The sequence below is a fragment of the Mixophyes fleayi genome, chromosome 10 (genome assembly GCF_038048845.1).
Source record: "Mixophyes fleayi isolate aMixFle1 chromosome 10, aMixFle1.hap1, whole genome shotgun sequence".
Taxonomy (NCBI): Eukaryota; Metazoa; Chordata; class Amphibia; order Anura; family Limnodynastidae; genus Mixophyes; species Mixophyes fleayi.
In genome coordinates, this window is record NC_134411.1 from 53,659,542 (window position 1) to 53,686,074 (window position 26,533).

General features: G+C 42.8%; 1 protein-coding gene across 5 annotated transcripts in view; it reads left to right on the forward strand.

The window, feature by feature from the left end:
* RASGRP2 (RAS guanyl releasing protein 2) overlaps positions 1-26,533 on the forward strand; it is a 104,366-nt gene that overhangs the window by 24,562 nt on the left and 53,271 nt on the right. For all 5 annotated transcript variants that reach the window (XR_012679532.1, XR_012679533.1, XR_012679534.1 and 2 more), the window contains exons 4-7: positions 5,781-5,883; positions 10,977-11,027; positions 11,173-11,304; positions 15,278-15,425. Coding sequence is in view for 2 of the 5 variants with exons in the window: in XM_075188774.1 (XP_075044875.1) it covers positions 5,781-5,883; positions 10,977-11,027; positions 11,173-11,304; positions 15,278-15,425 (434 nt within the window). In the remaining 3 variants the exon portion in view is untranslated. The remainder of the gene's footprint in view (positions 1-5,780; positions 5,884-10,976; positions 11,028-11,172; positions 11,305-15,277; positions 15,426-26,533) is intronic.

Genomic DNA, 26,533 nt, shown 5'->3' on the forward strand with positions numbered 1-26,533 from the left:
TTCCCACACACACTAAGAATTTAGTAGGTCAGTGTATAACTCCACCCAGCAGGTGGCGCTGCAGCTTGGTTTTATTTTTTCCACACACACACACAGACAGACTAACACACGCCACTAGACATTTATATTATAGATATATATATATGTATATACTCAAAAAAAACGTCCCTTGATCCCGCCTCTCTCTCTAATTACCGACCTATTTCACTCCACTCCACTCCACTGAAACCGCCCTCACTAAGGTTACTAATGACCTTCTCCTCGCTAAATCCAATATACACTACTCCCTTCTATCCTTCTTGACCTCTCTGCTGCATTTGATACCATTGACCACACATTCCTTTTGCAAACTCTCAAAGCTATAGGCCTATGTAACACTGTCCTCTCCTGGTTTTCCTCTTACCTCACCAACCGCTCCTTCTCAGTCTCTACTCATGATTCTACATCACCCCCTCTTCCCCTACCTGTTGGCGTTCCTCAAGGCTCCATTCTTGGCCCCCTGCTTTTCTCCCTCTACACCCCCTCTCTTGGGGTCCTCATCCGCTCCTTTGGCCTCCAGTACCACATCTATGCAGATGATACCCAAATGTATCTTTTATCCCCTGACCTCTTCCCTTCCCTTCTGTCTTGTGTCTCCTCCTGTCTCTCAGCCATCTCATCTTGGATGTCCCAACACTTCCTTAAACTCAATATTTCCAAGACCGAGCTTATATTCTTCCCCCCTGCCAGGACTCTCCCCCTCCCCCCTCCCCCCTCTCTATTTCTGTTAATAACACTACCCTCGTTTCTCTCCCCCAAGTCCGATGCCTTGGAGTCATCCTTGATTCCACCTTCTCATTCAAGCCTCACATTCTGTCCCTCTCAAAATCCTGCTACTTCCACCTTCGGAATATATCTAAGATATGTCCCTTTCTCACCACGGAAGCCACGAAAACCCTTGTTCACTCGCTTGTTATCTCTCGCCTTGACTACTGTAACCTCCTTCTCTCTGGCCTACCTGATTCTCGCCTTGACCCTCTTAATGCCCACCTCATTTTTCTCTCCCACCGCTCTGTATCTGCAGTCCCCCTCCAACAGTCACTACATTGGCTCCCCATACTCTACAGAATTAAATTTAAACTCCTCACCCTCACCTTTAAAGCTCTTAGTCAATCTTCCCCTCTCTACATCTCCAATCTCATCTCTACCTACACTCCTACCCGCCCCCTCCGCTCTGCCTGTGACCGCCCCCTCACTACTTCACTGATCACCTCCTCTCACTCTCGTCTTCAGGACTTTGCCCGGGCTGCTCCCCTGCTGTGGAACGATCTTCCACATTCCATCAGGTTAGCATCTACTTTCAAAGGCTTCAAGCGTGCCCTTAAGACTCATTTCTTTATTTAAGTCTATCAGTCCTCCTCCTAACTTGCTTGTCCTAGCTCTCTCCCCTAGTTAGTACCACCCAATTTGTGTCTCCCCTTCCCTTTAGGATGTAAGCTCTCATGAGCAGGGCCCTCTTTCCTTGTGTGGTCCTTCTACTGTTTCTTCACCCTCTGTACCTCTTGGCCTGCTTCGCTAGCCCTGTTTTCCCTATCTTCTTAAGCTTTGGCCTTCTTCTCGCTGATTTCTACCATCCCTTTCACTGTCTGTCCCAGATATAATCTGATTTGCTTTACCCTGTCACCTGTGTTTGTAAACATTTTTGTATCATGTTGTGTTGGTTCTGTTTTCTGTATATGTAATGTACGGCGCTGCGGACCCTTTGTGGCGCCTTATAAGTCAAAGATAATAAAAATATATATATATATATATGGGCAGCACAGTGGCTTACAGCACTGGGGTCATGAGTTCAATTCCCGACCATGGCCTTATGTTTGAGGAGCTTGCATGCTTTCCCTGTGTTTGCGTGGGTTTCCACCGGGTGCTCCGGTTTCCTCCCACACTCCAAAAGCATACTGGTAGGTTAATTGACCGCTATCAAATTGACCCTAGTCTGTCTGTGTGTTTTTGGAAATTTAGACTGTAAGCTTCAATGGGTCAGGGACTGATGTGAGTGAGTTCTCTGTACAGCGCAGCGAAATTAGTGGCGCTATATACATAAATGATGATGATATATATATATATATATATATATATATATATATATACACACATGGTTTCAATCAGACCTTTTGCCAGAGGTGTATAAAATCAAGCAGTCTCCATTTGCAAACTTTTGTGATACAAAGTGGGTCACTCTGAAGAGCTCAGTGACTTCAAGGGTGGTACATTGATAGAATGCCACATTTGCAATAAGAAGGTTCATGAGCTTTCATCCCTGCTGCTGGATATTCCACGGTCAACTGTAAGTGATATTATTAGACAGTGGAAGCGTTTAGGAACAACAGCAACTCAGCCATGACTGCTAAGGCGTATGGTGCTTAAAAAGTCGCTAGCACTCTTCTGATTCCATAGCTGAAGAGTTCCAAACTTCCACTGATATTAATGTAATACAATGTCATTACAGTCCCTGTTGACTTCCGAATAGTGTATATTTGTCCATATAGTGTATATATATATTTTAGAGAGAGAATAAGAGATATGGCATATAACAATCACATATTGTGTGTTATTATTAGTAGTGTTTATGATTTTGTAATTATTTTTATGATGGGCCATATCAGTATTTTTATGACCCAATACTCTCACATTGGGGCAGAGTAATTAATTAGCACATTTTTTATATAATCATTTTTCATGGGGAGAGCATTGCGGTAGAGGGATCTTTGGATCCCTCATTTGATCTTACATTTTCTCACACCCGGTTACTATTGAAAAGGTGGCCACTTTGTGATAGTGACCATAGAGAAGATAGGATACAGGTACTCTTGTGTGTTCACAGGGACAGCAGTTTTTCGCGACTGCTGCTAATGCAGAACACTTTTAATAAATGCTCATGATCTTTCATTCATTATTGCAATGATATGGAATGAAAGATCATGAGCATTTATTAAAAGTGGTGTAAGGAATATTTTCTTGGCACACATTAGGACCTCTTAATAATATTTGAGCATTGCTTAAATGCCACAGCTTACCTGAGTATTGTGCTGACCATGTCCATCTCTTTGTGGCCACATTCTAATGCCTATTCCCAGCACAATAAAATGCCCTGTCACGAAGCACATGTCATCTCATGCTCGTTCCACTAAAAATCAGTGTACTCCAATTGCCTCCACAGTCACCAGATCTCAATGCAATAGAGCACCTTTGGGATGTGGTGGAAGAAGAGATTCACAGCATGAATGTGCAGCCGACAAATCTGCTATCATGTCATGTGCATATGGACTATCATCTCTAATATCATTCCACAAAGCACACGGGCACACATCTGGTGATGCAGACACGAAAACCTTCTTGCTTTTACTTTGCTTTTATTGTCAGGATGGCAAAATAATTGAAAACACAAAGTTGCACATACTTTCTTGTGACCCTATTGCTAAAGTAACAGAGACTAGTTCCCTAGACACCAGCCAGTGTCTGTTATCATTCACCCTGTACAAAAGAAAAAGACAGGTTTAAATAAATTACCCTCCTCCCACAGCCTTCACTTGATGGACAGATGACACTCCCATCTTATCTTTAAAAGGGAGTCCTCTGCAGGTGCTCTGTTTGATTGCAGACACACCTTGTCAGCTGGCTGCTAGCTGTGGGAAGAGATGCATTTAAACAACTTTAAAATATATTAGTTAAATCAGACTCTTTACTTTACTTTTTGTCACACATATGTCCTCTACCTGTATCTCTTTAAATTAGGTGCACTAAAGTACAAATGTGTAACTACTAACAGGTAAGGAGCTACTGAAAGAGGTGCAAATATTGCAGGAGGGAAGTCAAGGTCAGAAAGCCCAAGGAGGTCGTTGGCAGTGTACCTGGGGCATAAGTTATAGGTAGTGAGATAGGAGGAAGAGGGCCCTGCTCGTAAGAGCTTACAACCTAAAGGGAGGGCAAACAGATAACAGACACAAATGTGACTTGGTGAAGGGGATCTGTGGTATGAGGGATGGAGGATGAGAAATGGTGAAGTAACCAAGCATAGAGAGATTGTTAAGCGGATGGCTGGTATGACTTCAGGAACAGGTGAGTTTTCAGTGCTGAAGCTTCATAGACTAGGGGAAAGTACTATACAAAAAGGGATATTGTTCCAGTGGAGGGGGACAGCCCAAGAGAAATTTTGGACTCAGGAGTGGGATGTGGTGATCAGAGGGGAGGAGAGGCAATGGTGATTGGCCGCTTGCAATTGATGGGAGGGAGTGTATATGGAGAGAAGGTTAGAAATCTATATAAACGCTATAATATTACTTCTAGAATAAACATGAGGTTCTAAGTGCATATTTTGATCAAACTGTGGATGCCTATCTACCATGTCAATGTGACCTTTTTCAGATGGGTACCTACATTAGCATTTTATCTATATATATATATAAAAGGCTAATGCTGCTCCTCACCTTTATAAATATGCACACAAAACACACAAACAAATCTGGTAAAATGACTTGTGTACTTAACTATTCTTACTGACTAGATTTTCCTCATTTCTTGGGTTTTTCGGTTCCGTTTATTTAGGTTTTTTGTGTAGCAGTTACCATTTATAACAAACTTTGCTGTTCCAATTTAACTCTATTTTATATTCATTCGTTTATTTGCACTTCGTGTTAAATTAATAGGAATGTACTACTTAATTTAAGCAACAAACTGCGATGCCAACTAAAAGGCACATGTCTGCTGTGTGATTAACTGCACAGCAAGAAGTAGCAAAAAGACATAGGACAGAGTGGGATAAAGCCTGATAACAATCTATGACTGATGACCAAAGAAAATGCGAACGTGATCTTCATCGCCATGCAAATATGACTCCTCAGCAAATTTATTTTTATATTTAGCCGTTACCAAAACAGGGTCCAACATGATCTTACTTTTATTTCTTTTCATCATTTTGATAGGCTTTTAACTAGTAGTTTTATAATATGGGACTTACCTCATTTAATTCCTCTAAACTACAAACTATCAATTGAAAGCAGGAAGGAGCTGTATTTCGTAGGTGACGGCTCATAGGGTTGCATGTGGCCCAAGGGCCACCTGTTGCCCACCACTGCGAGTTTTGTTTTGCCTTCCTCTTTATCAATATAATTTAAATTTATGGATGAGTGAACTTGATGGAAATGCTGCAAGAATAATACTTATTCATATAAGTTTAAAAAATGATAGAAGACAGAAAACTAGAAGGCGACAGTTGGGTGGCATGTATGCTGCTGCAGTGTAACATTCTAATTACCGGTAATAATTTATGCATACGCATTTACTTTCACATATTTTAATAACACTGTCTAGACATTATTCACTGTTGTATATATAACGCTTCATTACATTATATAATGTATGACTAGGTAATGTGACTTTCACATTTATAACTAACATTGTCAAGTTGCATCTCTATGCTATCTTTAGGCATAAGTAAATGCAGTTCTACGTCTGGTGTATGTCTGACATAGAAATACTGCTGTGTTTTTAATTGGACGTATCTTGAGATAAATGCAGTTTTTGCAATATAATTTTTATGAGTGCATGGGAAGCAAAATTCGCCAAACTGTAAATGAGACCTTAAATGAGAAATACAAAAACCTGTATGAAAATGGATTTTCAAGGCTTATATTCAGCATAAGTTTGTGTTAATTATGTTGACTGTTGTTCATGCCTCTCACAATGTTTTTTGGAAGAATAATTGTTTTCAGTGATTTTCTTTATTTTTTCTTTGTCTCGGTTAGACTCTGATGGAAATCCTAAGGATCGTGAACTGGTTCAAATGTTTTTGATGATGCATCCTTGGTACATTCCCTCTGGGGATCTTGCCAAGAAACTCTTCTCTCTATATCCTTTTTAAAATAAGTGGTGTACCTTGATTTATCTACATCATGTATATGTTTAAAATATAGTAATATATAACATTACTCAGATTGAAGACAGCAAAGCCCAGGGCGAGGATTCCACCATTCAGCTTGATTAAAAAAAAGAAAAACCCTATCCATGATTTAAAAATAAAAGCAGAAAAAAAGAAACCTTAACAAAATTATTAAATACATTTTATGTAATAATGTGCAACTTGTATTGGGAAAGGACACACCTTCCTTCTCACTGCTAACTATGCATGTGTGGAGCACTTTAGAAACCCCTAGATGGCCCTAGACCTAGTGCCCTCTCTGCTTTGCTGTGAGGTGGGCACTGTATTACATGACTAATACCCACACATGCCTAGTCTCCTGGGGAATCCCGGAGAATCTCCAAAAAACAGATCAATGTGCTTCTATCTTTTAGAGAATTTACATGCTCTAACATAAACGTATATGGCGCTCTAACATAAACTTAAATGACACTTCATAATTCAAAATCATCATGGGCAGCATGGTGGTTAAGTGGCTCGCACTTTTGTCTCACAGCACTGGGGTCATGAGTTCAATTCCTGACCATGGCCTTATCTCTGTGGAGTTTGTATGTTCTCCCTGTGTTTGCGTGGGTTTCCTCTGGGCGCTCTGGTTTCCTCCCAAATTCAAATTTTGCTCTATAACTAAGCATAAAATAAAGAGATATTTATCTATGCTACCAAAAATAAGCCACAAATCAAAGTATAATTAAGGAGGGTAGAATCAGTAATTAGAATTTATCCCTGGTGTAACCAATACATTCAATTAATGTGAAATTTGACATGTCACTTGAGATGCCCTCTCATAGAGAAGTGGTTAACAGGAAACTCATTAAAATCTTAAAATCCCCATGTTGATAATAACATGACTTGCAAATTATTTTAATATTTTTCTGCTGCTTTCTTATGGAATAAAATTGTTATGATTATGTCAAAGTATGCTGTAAAATTCAGCAGTCAAGTAGGTATGTAATAATGCTGCACACTAGAATTTAGAAGATAATCAGCACATTGGTGTTTGCTTTGTTTAAACATGGTTGCTTCACTTTAGAAGTTAATCATGCAGCATTTTTTTTATGTTTTTTCAACTGGATAAATATTAGGTGTGGCATAGTTTGTCATATTATTAGTTATTCAGATCAAATAAATTTACATAGCAGTGGGTGTTGTGTCCCTCCCTCCCAAGCTATCTCTCGAGAGATAGGGAAAATGTTGGACTTATACCAGTTTATCTAGAGGAGAAACATGGGTGTGATCTAATTATAATACATACAAGGGGTTCTATGAATATGGTGAACAGCTTAAGAGATAATGAACAACTTTGCCTAGATTCCCTGTGCAGATTCTTCTGTGATCATCATTTATTTATATAGCGCAACCAATTGCCAGCGCTGTATAGAGAATATTTGCTATTCACATAAGTCTCTGCCCCATTGGAGCTTACAGTCTAAATTCCCTAACACACACACTAGTGTTAATTTTGTCAGAAGCCAGTTAACCTATCAGTAAGTTTTTGTAGTGTGAGAAGAAACCGGAGCACCCACGGATACACATGTAAGCACAGGGAAAACATATAAACTCTACACTGGCCCTGGTTGAGTATCTTGCAGATAAAAGTAAGTGTGATTTAGTACTCCCTATGGGTTATTGAGTGTGTTCTTGACTTAGGGAACTGCTTATCATTGAGTGTCCGAGCTCCAATGAACTAATAGTGAATGAAAAGAGCAGTGCTACACCTGAATAGACAGTGTACTGAAAGATTGTATTGTGAGCCTGATAATGTCCTAATAAAGTCTTTGATCAATTTAATGTAAAGTCATTAAAGTTCAATTGGATATGCTGATGTCATCAATAGAAAACTGTAAGTATTAAGCTAGTGATATCCTAATATTCAAAAATAGTCTTTTAGATCTAAATGTCCAACTTTCTCCTTATTGTTGTAGTTTATCCTAAGAAAGATATTTTTCCACAATGATTAAAGGAGTTTTGAAGTTACATAACCACTCTGTCCAAATAGGATAATGACCTACCCAGTGAGATGACGTTTGTGTAAAAGGAACAAGTTGTACTCACGCTGGATCAGTTGTGGTGGATTTCTTCTCCCCCCTGTTGCGGATCTTACTGTGTCTGTGTAGGTAGATAGATTTTGTTCAAACTCAGATTGTAAAAATAATCAATATTTTATTATAGGCATACAGCAAAAATACTCAACACTACGGGGCAGGGGCATTATGCAACTTCACCAACTGCTATATATTATATCATACATAGTATTGTAAAAAGTGTGTGATAAATCTACAAATTAGAATATACTGGTTTATCTCAGTCATCAATTTTAGAAATTATGGTGAGTCAGATAAAAATTTTTGTCTGGTCTAACGCGTTTCAGCTTCTCTGTATGAAAGCCTTTGTCAGGGATTTTGTGGGATAGACACTGTCTATTCATATAAAGGATGTAGTGCTGCCCTTTTCATTCACTATCTGGTCGCGTATCGAACTCATGACCCCAGTGCTGCCTTACCATATGATGTAAAGTACCAATGAAGAAACATATTTGGCTTAACCTATGTTTGAGTAATAAGAATAAAGACTACCCACTTCCAGTACTGCTTTAGAATCAATTATATAAAATAGGTATTATAGGCATAATGTAGTGAGAATTATGAGCAATTCTTCAGCTGAATTTATGGACTAGAATGCTATAAATGTAAGTCAGTGTCACTGGTTCAGAATCAGGATGGGCCTCAAAGTCTGCTCAGGTGGATGCTACCAACCAAGAGGCGTAGAGTTTAACGGAAGAGAGGTTTTCACCATCGATCCCCACAAGGGAATATCGACTTAGCGTCTCTCTAACCGCAGGTCACGGTCCTCTAGGGGGGCGATGAGCGAGACTAGATTAATGGTCAGGAGATAAAGGTGGCAATGCGGATATGTCAGAGCGCTGAGGCGGGTCCAACAGGTAAGTGGTAGTTCTAGATAACAAGAGAGAGCAAGAGTCTGTCGGGTGCTACTGCACCAAGGTTTTGGTGAACAGGATGGCCCTGGAGTAGGATCGGAGGAGAGGCACAACGGTCTGCAGAGAGACAGCAGCGTCTAGACCGCGGAGACGGTGAGTCAGGTATGTACAAAAGAGCAAGACTGCAGGATGATGAAGCGCTAAAGTCCTGAAGAGCTGGAAGACCTGGAGCAGAATCAGAGGAGATGTGCAAGATCTGCAGAGTGGCAGCAGCGTCTTGGCTGCGGAGGAGATACAGGAATATACAGGAGAATAATAGGCTGCAGGATGATAAAGTGCTGAGGTCCTGATGAGCTGGAAAACATGGAGCAGAATCAGAGGTGATGCGCAATGTTCTGCAGAGTGGCAGCAGTGTCTTAAAACAAAATCAGAAAAAAATAAGCCTGCGCTCAGTATAGCCCATATTGTATATGGTACCAGCTGCGTGGCAATATAAATGCCCATATATGTATACAAAACAAAAAGACAGTTGTCATTGTTTTTCCTTAACACTGCTGTGTGTATCTAGTAAAATGAAAACATGAGGTATTAGTTCATATTTTGATGAAAACATTTAAGCATTTACTATGTGTGGCGCTGCGGATATCTTGTGGCACCTAACAAATAAATGATAATAATAATAATAATAAGCCTGCATCCCAGTGTCAAGGGCACCTTATTATATGCAGGTCCTACTCTGACCTATATGCTTTAAACACCATTACAATTCAATTAAAATAAGAATGAGAGCAGTGTCTTGCCTGCAGAGGTGATACAGAAGTACACAGGAGTGCAACAGGCTGCAGGATGGTGAAGCGCTGAGGTCCTGATGAGCTGGAAGTCCTGGAGCAGGATCAGAGGTGATGATCTGCAGCGTGGTTGCAGATTTCAACGCATAACGATGTGGAAGCAATAAACAGGAGCCAGAGGAGGAGACATCTTAACAGATAAGGAGACCTGAAGATCTGGCACCTAAGTAGGAAGGCAGGTGCTTTAAATAGGCAAGGCTGACAGGCAATTAGCCAATCAAGTGAATGCAGGAAGTTCTGAAAAGACCAGGGGGTAAATGTATCAAGCTGAGAGTTTGCTGGCGGGTTTGAAAAGTGGAGATGTTGCCTATAGCAACCAATCAGATTCTAGCTGTCATTTTGTAGAATGCACTAAATAAATGACAGCTAGTATCTGATTGGTTTTTCAAACCCGCCGGAAAACTCTCAGCTTGATACATTTACCCCCAGGTGTGCGCATGCTCAGTTCAGACCAGCAAGTGAATGAAGGGAGTGAAAACCAAGCGAAACAGGTATGGACAGAGACCAGAAAGAATGGTTAACTGGTACGATATGTGACTGTCAGTTTGGAGTCAAGTCCCTGAAGCAATGATTCTCCTAGCTGGAGGCTGGAAGTCTATCTGCTTCAATTCTTCTGGAGGACTGTCGAATAAATGCATTCTGGAATCCTCCACAACATGCAGTCTAGCCGGAAAACTTACTTTGTCTGAAATAAATTGTGAACGACTGTTTTGTACTTCCATCACAAAGTCCAGGAAATATCTCTGCTGATCATAGTGTATATATATATATATATATATATATATATATATATATATATATATATATATGTTTTAAAATAGAGTCTTGTTGACTTCAACACTAATTCAACACTAGTGAGTTGGAACAAGTTTTAAAGAACACAGGACACTTGTCTGATAGACAGGTTGGGTGACACTCTAGGAGCTAAGGCAATTGCCCCAGTTGCTTTCCCTTGAGCTAGACCTGTTCTAAATAGCTTACAATGTTCTCTTATGGCACTGTTGGGTATCTTCATTATGTAACAATTCCATATATTGGGGTGTTGTTATCTTTTGTGTTAACACTTGTGTAAAGGTGTTTATGTAGGATTACATTATATCAGCCTTGTTAAGTTTACTTTACAGCACTAATTTTATTAAATATATAGCATGAACTGTGATTGTAAGTGTTTACTTTCACCCACAATCTATTTTCAAATCAGTGTAAGATTGTACTTCTATTTTCCTTGACCACTTTCCACTTCAGAGGCTGGTGACAATGCAGAGCGAGAGAGGATCTGCCATCTTGTAAGGTAGTTACTTGTTCACCCTCTATTACCATTATTTGATTTAATTAAATGTAAGCATTGTTTGCTATATAATATTAATATATGTTCTCCAGTTAATCTGTAAGCTCACCCAATAATACAACACAATGCAAATCTGTTATATTTGCAGGTTTTGGATAGCTGAATACCCGGCTGAATTTGATCTAAATCCAGAACTGGGAGAGCAAATACGAGACCTTAAGAGAGCACTGGAAAACAAAGGAAACCGCAGAGAAAGCAGTCTCATAGACATTGAGAGTGTGTATGTAATGGGTATCTGAAATTTTGCAAGAAACTACTAAGTAAAAGTGTAAAAATCATGCTTGCACAGGTTGCTACAATATACCATGTGCTTTACAACTCATGTCTAAAACTCCTTCAACATAGTTCCAACATATTTCTGCTTAAATGTAAAGGTTCCTCTTACAGCCTGTGGAATAAGGAAATGTCTTTTAAGTGTATTCCTAAAATATGTATGGGAGCGGGTTTTTGAAAGCATTGATTTTTGTTAAATAATAATATGGCGCAACAATTATGGCTTTTATAGAAAATTATACTAGACTTAAAGTGACAGACATTACAGTACATGTTTTTATTAATTATCAGATGCAGTTTTTGAGAGACTTAAATTTGCTACAGAAGGGCACAATAATGGTTTCACAGACTGACATGTACAGTAAAGTAAAAGGCAATAAAAGACATGAAAGGCATTCTCAAGCTGTCAGTTACAGTTAGCACAGGATCCTTCTTCAGGTGCCAAGTCTAAGTGGAACCTATGACATCAGAAGCAGCTATTTATATAGCACCACTAATTCCGCAGTGCTGTACACAGAGTTCACATGAGCCCCTGCCCCATTGGAGCTTACAATCTAAATTCCCTCACATGTTGGGTAAAACATGAAAAATTACTTTATTGTCCTCATTATTGAAAATGATTCAATATACTAGTACATAAGGGAACTCATTTAGAGTCGGACGCAATTTACACTGAAATCCTAAGTGTAAATTAAATTCCGTAGTTTACACAGTATTTAGAGTGGCACAGATCTTTAGATCCATGTGACTTAGAATACTGTGCAAATTGCACAAACACGCCTCTTTATCTGGGTTATGGGCCGGGGTGCAAGTGTATCATGCACAGCATAGCGTCCTGTAAATCAGATAATTGAATAAAAAAAAATAAAAAAAATTGTTCTTTTCACCCCCAAACAGCACAAGGGGTGGTTATGCTGTTTTAGAGGGGGTGCACACCTTTTTTTTTATTTAATAATTTTTTACTTTGTTTTTTAATACATCAAGGTCTCTTGCACCAACTGAAAACACCCACAAAAGATAAGTCTCCTAGAGACATATTTGCGGTTGCTTTCAACTCAAAATAGCATGTATAGAACGTGAACACGTCTTTACATTGCTAGGCTGTCCCACTACCTCCCCTGTTCCACCTCTCTAAGCGCAGAGAGGTGAAACGATCCGTCTCAGTCGGAGTACAAACGGGATCTTTGAACATCCCCATCGACAACTGCTCAGACCCTGCCACTATCAGACTTCTCTCCCTCTCCTCCTCCCTTGGTCTCACCCAGTGGACCTCCTCCCCCACCCACCATCTTGGTCACTCCCTCGACCTTGTCTTCTCGCATCTCTGCGATCTCTCAGACTTCTCCATCTCTCCCTACCCACTCTCCGACCACCATCTCCTCTCTTTCACTCTGTCCTCCTCCCCTGATCCCCCCCGCCTAAAGCCACCCCCACCAGACGCAACCTTGATGCAATCGACCCCATCTCCTTCTCCTCCACTCTTGATTCTCTCCTCTCTTCCCTTCCCTCCCTGACTTGCCCTGACCAGGCATCCTGTCTCTACAACCACTCCCTCACTACTGCCCTTGACGCTGTCGCCCCTGCCTCTCCCATCCGCCGACGCTGTCTCATCCCCCAACCATGGCACTCCAAACTCACCCGCTTCCTTAAAAAGTGCTCTCGCACTGCAGAACGCCTCTGGAGGAAATCTCGCTCCCTGGCTGACTTCCTTCACTTTAAATTTATCCTCTCCTCATTCTGCTCTGCCCTCTCCCTGGCTAAACAAACCTTCTTTAAATCCCTCATTTCCCTTCAGTCCTCTAATCCCTGTCGTCTCTTCGCCACCTTTAACTCCCTCTTTCTCCCCCCCCCCCCTCCGGTCCCTCTCTCCCTCTCAGCTGATGACTTCGTCACTTTTTTCTCCTCCAAAATTGAAGCCATCAGACTCAACATCTCCTCCTCCAACCCCTCTCCTGCTGCCATTACTGCTTCACCTCCCTCTAACAAACAACTCTGGAGCTCCTTCAGCCCCACAACAGACGATGAAGTTCGCTCCCTCATTCTTTCCTCTCCTCCCTCCACTTGTCCTCTTGATCCAATCCCCTCTAACCTCCTTCGCTCTCTCTCTCCCACTGCCTGCTCCTACCTGGTACACCTCTTCAACCTATCACTCTCCTCTGGTGTTGTACCCTCCTCATTCAAACACGCTCTCATCTCTCCTATCCTCAAAAAACCCAACCTCGACCCCTCCTCCGTTGCCAATTATCGTCCTATCTCTCTTCTCCCCTATGCCTCCAAACTTCTTGAGCGGTTAGTCTGCTGTCGTCTCACCAGATACCTCTCAGACAACTCCCTCCTTGACCCTCTCCAATCTGGTAACCGCCCCCTCCACTCCACTGAAACTGCCCTGGCTAAAGTCACCAATGACCTCCTATCAGCCAAATCCAGGGTCATTTCTCCTTACTTATCCTCCTCGACCTCTCCGCAGCCTTTGACACCGTGGACCACCCCCTCCTACTGCAAACTCTTCTCTCTCTAGGCCTCTCTGGTTCTGTCCATGCCTGGTTCTGCTCTTACCTTGCTAACCGCACCTTCTCTGTCTCCACGTCCGGCTCTTCCACCGCCCCCACGCCCCTCCAAGTAGGAGTCCCCCAGGGCTCTGTTCTCGGCCCCCTTCTCTTTTCGCTCTACACTTCCTCCCTTGGTGCGCTCATCTTCTCCTTTGGTCTTCAGTATCACCTTTATGCTGACGACATTCAACTCTACATCTCCTCTCCTGATCTCTTGTCCACCCTCCTCTCTCGTGTATCTGACTGCCTCTCTGCCATCTCCTCCTGGATGTCCTCACTGCCTCCCTTCGTGCCTGTTTTGTCCTCCCTCCCTTAGGATGTAAGCTCGTATGAGCAGGGCCCCTCTCCCCTCCTGTCCTCATACCGACTCTTCTGCTCCGCCCTCACTCCATATGTCTGCCCGGAGTTTCCGAAGCATTGGTACTTAGTGTTTATTGTTCTGTGATGTTTAACCTGTATGGTCTACTGTTCGTATTATGTAAGGCGCTGCGAAAACCCTGTGGCGCCCAACAAATAAATGATAATAATAATAATAATAATAATAATAATAATAATCTTTGGCCAAAAGTGCTTTTTGCGCTAAACCAAAGCCTTGTGTCCGACACTAAATGATGCCCAATATGTCCATATTATAGATTAGTCATTATACATGCTACTATACTGCATCTAGAAGTACTGGACCTAGGATGAGACTATAAACTTTTATAGCCCTTTCTTACCAGCTCTTTTCTCTAGCTACTGCTAGTACTTTCACATTTGGAGTTTTTGGGTGTAATCTTACAATACGGGCTATTTATGAACTGCAAAATTGTATATTCTTTTGTGATGTCACGTGCCTACACAGTATCACACATTTTTATGAGAAATCACATTTATTTGTGGGTCTTGATGTCTGCATCTGGGGTGGGAAAAATATTTGCTTGATTAACTGTATATTTCTTACACTCCACTGTTTTTTTATTAAGTGTATTGGCTTAATAGAGAATGACATTTTTTCAGGTGGTAACAATGAACTAGTTTGTGCTCTGCTCATTAGCAAAGTAAAGGAACAATTACAAATTGACCTTCTAATGCCCCTTTTAGCTCCTTTGGATAATAGACAAATACAGCCAACATTCTGGATAAAAAGAAGAAAACTTAAAGAGTTCCACAGGTTCAATGAAATATTATTCACCTATTATTTTCAAGGACATCAGGAATACACAATGTTTTGGGGAGAAAAAATAAGATTCTTTTGTCAGGGATATTAATCGATCATTACTAACATTTCATTGAAGCTGAACAGCCACAGATTTTATTTTTAAACATATGTTGGCGGGCTTTGGGTAGGTTGGTGTTATGTGAATTAGTTATTGACACTTTGTGTTACAGCCCATCTTATGGCTGGAAAAGACAAGTGACACAGCGGGCACATGGTGGACGAATCAGAAAGACATCACTCTTGTTTGATCACTTGGACCCAAGTGAACTTGCAGAACACCTAACACATCTGGAATTTCACTCATTCTCCAAGATCTTGGTAAGACTATCCTTGTTAATTAAGCATGTTCTGTCAACACTTACTGTATATGTCTACACTTCCAAATTGTAATGTATCTAAACCTGACTAAAACAGGAAAGAATTTTAGAAATGCTGATGGTCTTGCCCTTTATTTATACCATTATATAATCATGTATCAGTACAAGCCCCACTATTTTGATTGTTGAGTTTTACTAGCATGAAAATATATGAAATTAATTGAAACAAACCATAATTAAGTAATGCTTTGTCTGTATTGTATATAATTGATATAAAAAAGTACTTTAGAGGTTCAAATTTAATGGATTGACATTTTATTTTTGCATATCAGTGGCCTCGTTATCCATATCATGGTAGGATTTACATATTAATTTATGTTGTAGTAGAGTTTGAGTGATCTGCTGTAGCCAGTTTCAGATTTTGTACAAATATTGACCTTTTGCACTGCCAAATACAGATACAGATGAAAGACATTTAACATGCTGTCAAATCACATGGTCACTTTTCACAATGTGGAATAGGAAATTAAGAGAGAACAGGAAATTAGGTTAGCAAATCAAAATTTTCTATAAGAAACAGCATTATTTGCTGGGTTGCTAGTTGCTCTCCTTAGTACTTGCCTGATACTTGCCAATTACTAAATTCACTGGCTATGCAATCTAGACAGAACATTTGTATTACTTGGGATAGGGCTGCCTAACTATTTTGCAGTTGTGACCTCAAAATTCAATGTGCCATTGGTCTGGAACACCAAGTTTGAATGTAACATTAGCCTGGAACACCAAGTTTCAGAGTGCCATCGGTCTTGGACTGCAAGTTTCAGTTGACCATCTTTAGGGACCCCATGTGTGAATGTGCTTTTTTCTGAGAGAGGATTTCCAATAAAATGTATTGGAACATGTTGTACACTTCTGTTTACGAGAGGTAAATCAATTAATCTTATGCCTCTGCACCATAGCCCTTCTTCACTATTTTAGAATGATTAAAAAGCTCACTCCCCTAAATGACCTTTTAAACATGAACATTTAAAATATACCAATTTGATATGGTAATAAATGTGTTTTTATATCTATTTTGATATCCAATACAAGGGGTACGTGTTCTTTCATTAACCAAAAGGCATTGGCCAGACCAATTTGTGTAAATGACTGTTAATTAGATGATACACATTCTTACTTAAAATATATATGATTTGTTTTGATTATATAAATTAATGGATTGAAAAATTAATTTCAGTGTGTTGTATTTTATTACAAGTATTCAGTGCAGCACAGAAAAGTAATGTTTTAGTAATTTAAAAGTTGCATAGTCCTGGGGCATGGCCTGACTGGACATGGAGTAAGACGCAAGGTGCTTGCTCTCCCAATAAAATCCTAATTTCTATCCGGCCTCATACAGTAGGAATGAACGTTTCCACCTAATTCTACCTAAACATCTACTTCTGCTTCCTTGCTGGCTCTGGCCCTGAGCTGCCTACGGAGTTCGGTCAGTGTGGAGACTTGTGACTGCTGTGGAGCTCCCTGGGGAGCGGGACCTGTTGTCTACTACTCACCGACTGATTGGTGATTAGCCGTCTGCTATTGATTCCTTTTGTCCTCGGGCTGTGCAGGGATACTTTGCTGGTCCGGTCACCTCTTAGCTGCCTCCGTTCCCTGTCTCCCCTCACACCTTCCATCTGAAAACCTGCAGGGCGGGAAGCAGCCATCTTGCCTCCACTGCAGGGAAGGAAAAAAAAAGTCTGTGTCTGCACGGGGGTATGCTGTTTGCTGTACTTCTAAATAGGGATGTGCACCGGCCACTTTTGGTGTTTTGGGTTCTGATTACCTTAAGGTTTTAGGTTTTAATGGGTTTTGCCAAAACACACCCCTCAAGGTTTTGGGTTTTGGGTTCTGATTTTTTTTTTAAAAATCATAAAAACTACTAAAATCCTGTTTTTTGGTTTGTTTTCACTCCTACACTATTATTAACCTCAATAACATTAATTTTCACTCATTTCCAGTCTATTCTGAACACCTCACACCTCACAATATTGTTTTTAGGCCAAAAGGTTGCACCAAGGTAGCTGGATGTCTAAGCTAAGCGACACAAGTGGGCGGCACAAACACGTGGCCCATCTATGAGTGGCACTGCAGTGGCAGACAGGATGTCAGTTTGAAAAATTAGGCCCCGAAGAGCACATAATGCCAAAAAAAGAGGTGCAAGATGGAATTGTCCTTGGGCCCTCCCACCCACCCTTATGTTGGTGAAATAGGACATGCGCACTTTAACAAACCAATCATTTCAGCGACAGGGCCTACAAAACTGTGGCTGAAATGATTGGTTCGTTTGGACCCCCACAAAACGAGCTGGCAAAGAAAAAAAAGAGGTGCAAGATGGAATTGTCCTTGGGCCCTCCCACCCACCCTTATGTTGCGGAAAAAGGACATGCACACTTTAACAAACCAATCATTTCAGCGAAAGGGCCTACCAAACTACTGTGGCTGAAATGATTGGTTTGTTTGGGCCCCCACACAAAAAAAGCTATTCATCTCTCCCTGTACAAAGTAAACTGGCTCTACTGAGGCAAGATGTCGTCCTCATCCTCATCCTCTGATTCCTCGCCCCCTTCAGTGTGTACTTCCTCATCCTCACACATTATCAATTCGTCCCCACTGGACTCCACAATCACCGGTCCCTCTGTAGTCTCTGGAGGCCATTGCTGGTCTTGATTGAAGAATTGATAATTCATTTTTATGAACATCATCTTCTCAACATATTGCGAAAGTAACCTCCTTCGCCGCTCACTGACCAGGTTCCCAGCTGCACTAAAAACTCTTTCGGAGTACACACTGGAGGGGGGGCAACTCAGGTAAAATAGAGCCAGTTTGTACAGGGGCTTCCAAACTGCCTTTTTTCCCTGCCAGTAAAAGTAAGGACTGTCTGACATGTCTACTTGGATGGTGTCAGCAAAGTAATCCTCCACCATTTTTTCAATGGTGACAGCATCCAATGCAGCGACAGTAGACATGTCTGCAATGGTTGGCAGGTCCTTCAGTCCGGGCCAGATGTTCTCTGCATCCCTGCCAGCGGGTCGTTTATGAAATCTCAGCTGTTTCCTCGCAGCCACAGGTGTGGAAGAAAATGAAGGAGGAGCTGTTGCCATGTCACGGTCCTCTTCAGATGACAATCTCCTGACCAACAGGTCTTTGCACCGCTGTAGACTTGTGTCCGCCGGAAACAGAGACACAACATACGCTTTAAACCGAGGATCGAGCACGGTGGCCAGAATGTATTCCTCTGACTTTAAAAGACTGACCACCCTCGGATCCTGGCAAAGCGTACGAAGGGCTTCATCCACACTCACTTTCTCCAGCTGCTTCTGCAACAGCCTGATCAGGGGAAACACCTGACTCAAGCTGGCAGTGTCGGAACTGACTTCTCGTGTCGCAAGTTCAAACGGCTGGAGAACCTTGCACAACACGGAAATCAATCTCCACTGCGCTTGACTCAGGCGCATCCCCACTCCTTTGCCTATGTCGTAGGTGGCTGTGTAGGCTTGAATGGCCTTTTGCTGCTCCTCCATCCTCTGCAGCATATAGAGGGTGGAGTTCCAGCGCGTCACAACCTCTTATTTAAGGTGATGGCAGGGCAGGTTCAGGCTTTTCTGATGTTGGTCGAGTCTGCGGTAGGCAGTGGCAGAATGCCGAAAGTATCCAGCAATTTTGCGGGCCACCGCAAGCATATCCTGCACACCCCTGTCACTTTTCAGGTAATGCTGCACCACCAAATTTATTGTGTGGGAAAAACATGGCACATGCTGGAAATTTCCCATTTGTAATGCCCGCACAATGTTACTGGCGTTGTCTGACACCACAAATCCCCAGGAGAGTGTAAGTGGGGTAAGCCACTTTGAAATGATTTCCCTCAGTTTCTCTAAGAGGTTGTCAGTGTTGTGCCTCTTACTGAAACCGGTGATACACTGGACTTATATACTGCAGGAACAGTGAACGTAGTTATATTGCAGTACCACTGGACTTATATACTGCAGGAACAGTGAACGTAGTTATATTGCAGTACCACTGGACTTATATACTGCAGGAACAGTGAACGTAGTTATATTGCAGTACCAATGGACTTATATAGTGCAGGAACAGTGAACGTAGTTATATTGCAGTACCACTGGACTTATATACTACAGGAACAGTGAACGTAGTTATATTGCAGTACCACTGGACTTATATACTGCAGGAACAGTGAACGTAGTTATATTGCAGTACCAATGGACTTATATACTGCAGCAACAGTGAACGTAGTTATATTGCAGTACCAATGGACTTATATACTGCAGGAACAGTGAACGTAGTTATATTGCAGTACCACTGGACTTATATACTGCAGGAACAGTGAACGTAGTTATATTGCAGTACTAATGGACTTATATACTGCAGGAACAGTGAACTTAGTTATATTGCAGTACCAATGGACTTATACACTGCAGGAACAGTGAACATAGTTATATTGCAGTACCAATGGACTTATATACTGCAGGAACAGTGAACGTAGTTATATTGCAGTACCAATGGACTTATATACTGCAGGAACAGTGAACGTAGTTATATTGCAGTACCACTGGACTTAGCAGGACACAGCACCACTGGACTCAGCAGGACAGAGCACAGGACACAGCACCACTGGACTCAGCAGGACAGAGCACAGGACACAGCACCACTGGACTCAGCAGGACAGAGCACAGGACACAGCACCACTGGACTCAGCAGGACAGAGCACAGGACACAGCACCACTGGACTCAGCAGGACACAGCAATGCACCACGAGAAAGAGCAGTACAGAGGACATCTAACACACCCTCCCTCTTCCCTGATCAATGCCCGAGTGAAGATGGCGGCGGCAAGCGGGGAAGATAAAGAATCCGGATCTCGCGAGATCCGACGGCGAGATCCTGACGTTAGGCCTCGTTTTCAGTTTTGCGATCAGCGGGAATACTCGAACAGTGCTCGGATCGGGCTCGGATCCGCACTGTTCAGGGGTGTTCGGATTGCGAGAATCTGAGCCCGCTCATCCCTACTTCTAAACTGACTAACTTGGCGAGTGACTTTACCCATCAGACTTCGGCAACCCTGAACGAGCAATTCCTCTCACCCCCTTCTCTCTCTCATATCAGCAGCCAGAGCCTGCATGACTGTCGGATTCAGCTGCATGAAGACTGGACACTGCCACTCAGTGTTTCCCCGCTGCTACGCCTGTGCCCTCTCACTGAACTAAAATCTGAAAAGCTGCTCTGTGTAAACATTGCTGGGGGCTCTGAGTATGAGCTGCAGATTTGTATGCTGTGCTAGCTACTGAAATCGTCTGAGGCTACACGCTTGTGCAGACTATGACCTCCCCAGGTTTTATTAAGTGCCATAACGCTCCATTGCCTTGCTGCTTGTGACATGGGCTGACAGCCTTTCAACTCCTTCATTTTATATGTGTGTAAGCACCTCTGGGATGGGGCTGAGGAGCTGTGCTGACGTCTGCAGAACCTGCATGCTTTAGAGGTGACAGAAACGCACCTGAAATCCTGAGAATATTCTTCCCTCTATTCATTCTTCTGTAAGCTCCTCTGAGATTGGGCTGAGAAACTGTGCTGCTGTCTGCAGGACCTGCATGCTTTAGAGGTGACAGAAACTCCCCTGAAATCCTGAGTACATCGTTCCCTCCATTCATTGTTCTGGAAGCTCATCTGGGATTGGGCTGAGGAGCTGTGCTGCCATCTGCAGGACCTGCATGCTTTGGAAGTAACAGAAACTCATCTGGAATCATGAATATATATCCTTCCCTCCATTCATTCTTCTGTAAGCTCTTCTGGGATTGGGCTGAGGAGCTGTGCTACTGTCTGCGGGAACTGCATAATTTAGCTGGGACAGAGACTCCCCTGTAATCCTGAGTATATCCTTCCATTCACTTACTTTTCTGTAAGCTCCTCTGGACTATGAGTGTGGGGCTGTGCTGCCCTCTGCTGGCCTTGTACACTATTGCAAATATCATCTTAGTGCTTTCTGTGACTTTGTACTCCACCCTTTTGAGTTGGCACAATGGGAAAAACTAACACCGCCACTGTGGCTGCTAAACTTGAAAAATATGCTGTGGCTCCTCCACCTCCACTTCTGCTGAGGTGCGGAAACCGCCTGCAGCACTTACTCACTTTCTTCCACTATGGATGAGTTTACCTCTACCCAGCAGGTCCTTATAGCCATTACTTCTTCAGAAAAGAGACTTGCAGATCGCATTGGGGAGGTACAAGCGGACCTCTCTCTTATCCGTCAGGACATGCAAAAGATGAGGAAACGAAGACAACACTACCTCTATGAGGAGGGATATGACTGAGCTGACTACCCAGGTTAACCTTTGCAAACATGTCCAACCTGCAGGGCCACTTATGCCATAATAACCTATTTGTTGGACTTCCTTAAAGAGTGGAGGGCTCCAATCTGGAGGCCTTCCTGGAATCCTGGTTGACGACCGCCTTTGGAAAAGAAGCTTTTACTGCCCAGGTTACGGTGGAGCAGGCCCACGGCCTCTGCAGCCGGGTGTCCCAGCTCACACATTTGTAGCTAAGCTGCTTCATTACCAAGATACTGTACTTCGAATCAAGGGCTTACTACAATATGATAACCAACCTGTGTCAGTTTTCCCTTTCTTTGCGATTGAGGTGCAAAAAAATAGAACCCCCTTTGGGCGAGTCAAGAGGAGTCTTTAGGAGCTGTAGCTTCCCTATGCTCTGTTGTTCCCTGCACGGCTGCGAGTGGTGGCGGATGGCCGCACCCATTTCTTCCCAACACTAACACGGGCGATAGACTGGTTGGACGGCAGGCCTCGAGTTGATTGCAGGCGAGATGGAGAACTTATTGTTCAGATTTGGAATAGGAAACTTTGTAACATAGCATGCTATACCATTGAGGCCTTTACTACAAGTTTGACATAGATAACACTTCAATAGTTTATTAGCTTTAGTTAAGGTAAGGGATGTTTAGGGAATCAGGTATACCACTGTTTTTTGATAGGTATGCAGGGTGAGGGTGGGTTGGGGTAGTGGTTTCGATTGTTTGATATAGTTCCAATTGCCCTGTTTCTGAATGCACTATAATCTATCTTATGTTGGGCCAGCCTGGTCCTGTTGTGCTGTATGTTCCTACATTGTCGTATGTTCCTATATGATGATTGTCTTACATGTTTTCCTATGCAATACAGTGTCTTTGACTCTTTTCTTTTACTGTATGTGTCCAGCTGTAGCTGTTCCCGGGATGTAACTACCATATTTTATGAGATGTATGATGGCTTCACCTAGAGGGGGAATTGGAGAGCTCAGATTCCTCTCTTGGAATGTACGAGGACTCAATGACTGGGTTAAAAGATCCCTGGTTCTCACACAGACCAACAAGTACAACTGAGACATAACATGCCTGGTGGAGACTCATTTGGTGGGAGGTCGGGTTCTGGCTTTGAAAAAGTCCTGGGTGGGATGGGCCTATCATTCTGTACACTCAACGCACTCACGAAGGGTGTCCGTTCTGGTAAAAAAAAAATACATTTTCTACTGGAGGAGGTGCAACTAGACCCTTATGGTCGCTATGTATTCCTACATGCTATGATAGATAATTCACCTGTTATATTCCTAGCCGTGTACATCCCTCCACCTTTAAATTGAAGTGCTTAAAAAGTAATTAAATTTTTTGCACTTTCCCCACACGCCCCGGTTGTCTGCATGGGATACTTCAATGCAATTATGAATGCCGCTCTTGATAGGTGAAGGGAGATGTCATCGACATCGAATGGGGGTCCTCTCCATTTGCCAGACTAGTAGCAGACATAGGACTGCTTGATATTTGGAGGGCCTGCTTACCCTCGCAGAGGTTATTCTCCTGTTACTCTGCATCCCACCATGTTTTTTCCCGCATAGACCTGGCCCTGATATCCAAAAGGCTGGCCCTTTTGTTTACAGAAATTAGCTACCTCCCCAAGGGGATTTCTAACCACTCCCCGGTGCTCCTTGTCACTGCCTCACCCCTGACCCTGGAATTAGATTCTTAGCTTAATCTGTTTTGGCTGACAATCATGGGGGCGGGAGGTGACGTGGTGACAGACTGGGAGGGGTTTTACTCAGACAATGCTGCAAGGTCAGAGCACAGATCCTCTGGGACGCCTTTAAGGCAATCCTTCGGTGTACTCTGGTTCATTGGATGGAAGGACGTAAGAGGTTCTATAGGGTGGTGGAATCCAGGTTAGAACAGGCCGGTTAAAATTTTGGAGCATATTTATTTACTAACATGGGTATCCGCTGATCAGGTGACTTGGCTACATGCGCAAAGGGAATGGGACGATTTTTTGGTTGATAATGCTGCCCGTCGATTCCTCTTCTCCAGGCACGCTATGTATGCACAGGGAGACAAGAATGGTAATGTTATGGCGTATTTGGCCAGAACAGAATTACAAGCTACCACTGTTTCTGCCATTTCTGACTGGTCGGGAACCATCCACTCTCAGAACTAGCGAATTACTACTGTATTTCACGCCTATTATTCAAATGTGTACACTTCTAGGGCAGACTGTTCTGCACCTCAGTTGCATGACTTCCTGGCCCAGGTGCGTCTCCCCAGACTCTCTTTAGAGGGTGTGGATTGCCTTGAGGCTCTCATTACTGTTAAGGAATTTGAGGAGGCCACAGCATCCTCTCCTTGTAACAAAGCCCCGGGGGTTGATGGACTGCTCATGGAGTTGTACAAAAAATTTGGTAAATTTTTCATCACCACACTACTGGATCGCTACAATGACTTCTATGAGGCGACCGCTTTACCATCATCCATGTCAGAGGCAATGATTGTAGTCATTCTCCTATCTCCCTTCCTACAATGAATGTCAAGATTTTGGATAAAGTCCTCTCTATGTGACTAAATAGGTTATTGCCCAGCTTATCCACCCAGACCAGACGAGTTTTAGCCTGGAAAATCCATGGCCATCAAACTCACCTACAAATGCCTGGTGGTCATGGGGATTGGGCAGTGGTTGTATCCCTAGATACGGCCAAGGCATTTGATTCTGTGGAATGAGAGTATTTGTGGGAAGTCATGTATAAATTTGGAATAGGCCCTAAATTCGTGTCTTGGGTGAGACTATTGTATTCAGCCCTGATGGCCAGAATTGCCACACTATGTCCCCATTTGCTCTGGGTAGGGGTACAAGGCAGGGGTGTCCTCTCTCGCCCATCCACGCACATCCAGGAATATGTGGTCTCAGGTCTGAGGAAATGGACGACAAACTTGGACTTTATGCCGACGATATGCTCCTGTTCAGAGACATCTCTAGCTACGCTGTTACAGGTGGTGGACGAGTTTGGTGGTTTCTCTGATAAACTGGTTAAAGTCTAGTATTTTTCCAATTGACAGGGGCCTCCCGGTGATAACTACCCGGACTCATCCACTGCAGTGGACAATGAAATTCAAATACCTGGGAATCTGGGTCACAATTTCGACTACTGACTATATACCATTGACCATTGACCCTGTGATCAATTATCTTCGGGCAAAAATCTCTACCTGGACGAAATTACCTCTGACCATGTTGGGAACGGTTATTTTAATTAAAATGATCATACACCTGAAATTTTTATACCGTTATACTATTACCCTGTCTATCTCCCAAGATGGCTCTTTTCTCAAATTAACAAACACATGTTCTCTCTGCTCTGTGTGGGGAGGCGGGCAAGAATTAAATAAAGTTCTTTGTGTCGCTCCTCGGCATCGGGTGGTCTGTCCCTTCCTAACCTTAGAGCTTACTATTTTGCAGCGCAACTGACACATCTCCAGGGATGGATTCGGGGCTCCCCCTTAGCTGACCTGTTCCACCACTGCTTTGGCAGGATCTATTAATTTGGAGCATAATGAGGGGGATTCTGGGGTCTGCGGGGCTGGGCCCTGGCACTCCTCTTTGGGTGAATGATACCCCCCCAAGCTTTTTAAACAAAGGCCGCACCTTAGGTGGTGGGTTGTGGGAATTACTTCCCTTGGACAATTGTATTCTAATGGTACCCTTAAATCATTTGAGCAATTGCAATTGGACTTCCCTCTTTCGAACTGCCTTTTTTATACCTATCTACAGATTCGTCATGATTTATTAGCACAATTTGGTAGTATTCATGCCACCTTCAGTTCAGACCCTCTTCGTTTGCTCCTTTGTGAAGTGGGTTCTATGCTAATGTACTTTCCCTACTTAATTCAGGCGATTTGGGTGGGTTTCGATGGGGGTGGGAGCTAGACCTGGGACCCTTGACTGGCAAAGACTTGAACTCTATACTAGATAGCGCTAGGGAGGCCACCTCTTGCACCAGATTCTGACAAGTTCAGCTTTATATCCTACAGAGAGTGTATTACTCTTTGCACAGGCTGCTCCAGATGGGTGCTCGATCTGATTCTACTTGCCCGCAATGTGGAGGTACTTCTGTTACCTTTAGGCACCTGCTTTGGAGCTGTCCTGTAGTTGGAGATTTCTGGTCAAGGGTAATGGTGTGTATACAAGATACAGGTATTGATGCTCCGCTACTGTACCCCAAGACCTGTATATATTCGGTTTAAGAGTTAATTTACTGCTGGAAAGTAGTGCAACCAGATATGTCCTTAAACTCATTGCTCTGGCCAAGGTTACTCTTGCTAGAGTGTGGATGGCTTGGGATGGACCCAACTTTGGTGCCTGGTTGGCTCTGGTTAATGTGGCTGTGGGACATGAATGTTTTACCTATCAGTCCTGTAACACTCTACCGAAATATTTTAGTATTTTGCAAGTAGTATGGTTGCAATGGGCAAAGTCACGATATGCGGTGCGATCCCTGGCTGCTGATTTTGACCCTGTGTGACTGTCTCCCCCTGCCCTCCCCATTCCACTCCACCACTTCCCTGAGTGTATTCCTGGCATTACAAACTGAATCAGATCACTAACTAACCCATTTCATTCCATTATTTTTACTCTTCTCCTGGTCTATTGCTGCACATATACCATCAGCATATACTATCGGCTGGATACATCTTAATACTATAATATTTTGAAACTTTATCTTACCATCGTAGGAATCTGCTTTA